The sequence below is a fragment of the Anopheles maculipalpis genome, chromosome 3RL (assembly GCF_943734695.1).
Source record: "Anopheles maculipalpis chromosome 3RL, idAnoMacuDA_375_x, whole genome shotgun sequence".
NCBI lineage: Eukaryota > Metazoa > Arthropoda > Insecta > Diptera > Culicidae > Anopheles > Anopheles maculipalpis.
The window spans coordinates 79,135,882-79,139,407 of record NC_064872.1 but is presented as its reverse complement, the minus strand read 5'-3'; the positions used below and the strand labels follow the sequence as shown (position 1 = coordinate 79,139,407).

At 43.9% G+C, this 3,526-nt stretch overlaps 1 protein-coding gene across 1 annotated transcript; it reads left to right on the top strand.

Moving 5' to 3' along the window:
* Nucleotides 1-1,812: 1,812 nt before the first annotated feature.
* On the top strand, nucleotides 1,813-2,165 carry LOC126561032 (uncharacterized). The gene is made up of 2 exons (XM_050216981.1): nucleotides 1,813-1,838; nucleotides 1,908-2,165. Exons 1-2 carry the CDS (start codon nucleotides 1,827-1,829, stop codon nucleotides 2,163-2,165), a joined length of 270 nt encoding a protein of 89 aa, XP_050072938.1. The 5' UTR covers nucleotides 1,813-1,826.
* The last annotated feature ends 1,361 nt before the right edge of the window (nucleotides 2,166-3,526 follow it).

The following is a 3,526-nucleotide window of genomic DNA, read 5'->3' as shown; positions in this document are numbered from 1 at the left end:
GTGATTTGGCACAGCAAGGAAAATAATTGCTCCAGCATTTAAGCAACTGCCAAAATACGCCCCTCTCCACATATCAACGCCCAAGTCTCGTTCAGACAAATTTTCTAGCCACAAAGCATTGGAATCTGCAGAGCGGTACCGTATCGGGCGGGATGATTTCACGCTGCGCCCGTCAGGGTCGTTGACTGCAGGTGATGATGGCACCTACTGCAGGCCGGTACGCATGGTAGCGGTGGTGACGCGCCTATTTTCGAGCCAATTTTCGGAACCTTTGGGGGTTGTAATCGGAAACTGCTTTGGCGGTCACCATGGTAAAGAGGCAGCAGCAGCATCGGCACATCACCATTCCGTGTCGTCCATTTTTGTGGAATTTTTTTCGATGAGTTTGGGGATATCACCAGCCATTTGGGATGGCTGGTGATATTGCTCTATTCCAACCATTCCCATCGTAGCTTGGTCTAGGTCGGGGTCTTGGGTCTTGTATGGAAGACAAATTATTATAGTGGATCCTGAAACATTATAAGTGGTGTTGGGTAAATCTTTCATCGATCGATCATCTCATTACTAACATCGGTTTGAAAGTTTTGAGCGCCGTAAAGTATGCAACAGAATGTTTATGGGCAAAAGTAAGACCAAAATCCAACTCAAAAAGCTTTTTATTTAAAAAAATACAAACCACTGAAATAATAAAATTAACCAGGAAATATTATAGAGCACAATATTTACTATTTACTTCCGAAACATCCTACTCAAAAATGTTCAAAGTGTAGATCCTGCAGAGTTCGAAGATTCGGGCTTCAGCCACCCAGGCTGAAATAGAACAACGTTCCGTTACTTGGCATCGAAATTACATCCCCCTTACAGAACAGTTTTGTCCCCAATCCCCAATGTGAGTAGGATCCACAACCATCAAACGCTTCTGTGCCATTGACTGATGCGCTGCTAAGAGATAAACAAACACGTAACTACCAATTACGGTTTACACAGGGCAAGAAGAAATTTTATCCGTACGAGTTATAAAATCATACACAAGGACCATGCCTGTAAGCAATCCTATGCTGTAAGCGTCAATACATAGCCGTAGATTACACTAGATCTGCCCTTACACAACACCACTGACCAATCATCAATCGGTCGTGTTATTAACCTCGTCTACCACGGCTACCTGGAGGTCGTGTTCAGGCACAACCTACGCCAAATTAGGAGTGTAGGAGTCATCTTTCCCAGTTGCCACCACAGTTCCTAGTAGTTTCTCGAACTTCTGTAGGTGTATGTGGTTAAGTCAGACAGTCCTTCGATGACAAAACCGAACGATTCTGTCGATTGACCCAATGTGCATACATTTTCATGGTCATGGTAGAGTGCCATATCAATCACCCTTGATGCCAAGTTTTGGCGTACTTACTAAGGTCGAACGAAGCCGAACGAGCAGTGTGTGTATGTATGCGTGAGGGAACACCTTCGAATATTAAGCGATTAAACGAGGCAGTTATTATCCGATTTGCTTTGCTTCCCGGTTTTTGTGCTTTCGGGTGAGTAGCTTTCGGCCATTAGGTCCAGCACGCAGCCAGCCTGTACGTGAGCCGGCTACAAATCATTCCAGTTCCAGTGAAATCGAAACCAATGCGTTGTTGGGCGATTGTACGAATAGAGGGGAACGACGATCGTCTTATTCGATTATTAACGATGGGAGCAATCGATTTGATAGGGCAAGCTAATTTTAAAATGATATAAATAATTAACGCTATCAAGCATCAGGCAGTCAGTCCAGCGCTAACAAGCATACACGACTTTACAGCTCCGAAAAACCACTAAATCATTTCAAGATGAACAAGATTGTAAGTATGAGTTATGAAAACAGGTACGTTAAAGTGGTTCTGACCGCTTATTTTCTCTCCCTCCCCTAGATCAGCCTGTTTGTAGTGATTGCCATCGTCGCTTTTGCCCGTGCCAAGCCACAACCGAAACCGGACATTCTCGCGTACAATGTGGCCGGTGTTCCGGTCGTGGCTGCTGCTCCAGCCGTCGCTAGCTACGCGACCGTCTACGAGCAAACGTTCCACGGTAATCTGGCGCCTGCCGCTTACGTTGCCTACTCCGCTTACGATCCATACGTGTCTGCCGTGCCGGTGCCTCTCGGTGCTTCCATTCTGTTGAAGAAGTAAACAAATCTGTCCACCGTAATACGAGACAAAGCAAATGTTTGTTAAATGTGATGTTGTTATTGCAAAATGAAGCTACTCTAAACAATTGAGCTCAAGCTAAGAAGAATGCGGTGTTCATATTAGAATGATGACAAAGTGTCGCAATGATCGGTTAAGTTCATACCTGTGAAGAGCGTTCGCTGAATGTACATCAATAAGTATTCAATTACCATCCCGGTGCAAAATGATGAGAGAGAAAATGAAGCGTACACTAACGAAGTAATACTATCCAGGTTTCTACAGGCATAAACAGCAAGAGGAACAATTCAAAATTCATTCAATGCTGACATATTGGTTCTCCTTTACATATATTGCGTATTCCAGCACATGACGGCATCTTCTTGGAGAAGTATGAAACAGAAGCATAGTTATTCGAGCCACAATCAAGGAAATTATGCTGCACTAACGAGGAAAACTAATATTCTTCCGATTTTTCGTTCGACTGGCTGACTATTAAAACATTTTATAAATCAATTAAACACATGTTTTCAAACCTGTTGACTTACGAAACTAATAGATTAATTTTCTGGGCCCAAAAAAAAACCATACATGATGGCCAATCGTTCCAGCGTTCGCCGTAAAAGGCAAATCCTGCTTATTAATACATTTCCACCAAATCGACACCAGTTCGCTCGAGACTGTTCTCGTGCCCCCTTCGATGGTGGCGATTGGCGTGTGCGGGAGCGTGCGATAATCACTCATTTTCTAGCTAGTAAAGCTTCGAAACCAACTTCGCCGAACAAACGTCCCCAATCAGAGGACAATAAATGAGCTCACCGTTCGCGCACACACTGATTAGACGGACGGATTCGCTTCACTCAGCAGATGAGTTTCGCGAAAAGGTTACCACCGATTCTGTCGCCAATGCGTCTCCTTTACACATTTTTCGCTTTTACGTATGTTGCCGGGAATTGTTTTCCGACTTGTTTTATGGACCAGTTGTCGTATCACCAGCGGTCTGTACCGGGTTTATCATCTTAATGTGTGCGAAAAAAAAGGGCACCATAACCTAGTGATGGTGTGGTGTTAATGGGTTCACTTTCAGTGGAAAAAAGCTTAACGAACTACGAAGAAATAAAACGTCCAGCGATGAGTTGTCGGAAGTCTCCTAAGGATTAGTTGTCGTCGGGGGCAGCCAGCGACTTACCTCTAAACCAGCGAATGGATACACGAGCCCTAGCACATCCAAACAATTCTTTGAAGTGCAATCTTTTAACACTTGCTTATTTAGCAGTAGAATGACAAAAAGAATATGACGACTACAAGGAAAGATTGTATCGCATTGTGTACGTGTCCTTGCTTGATCTCAATCATACCCGTTT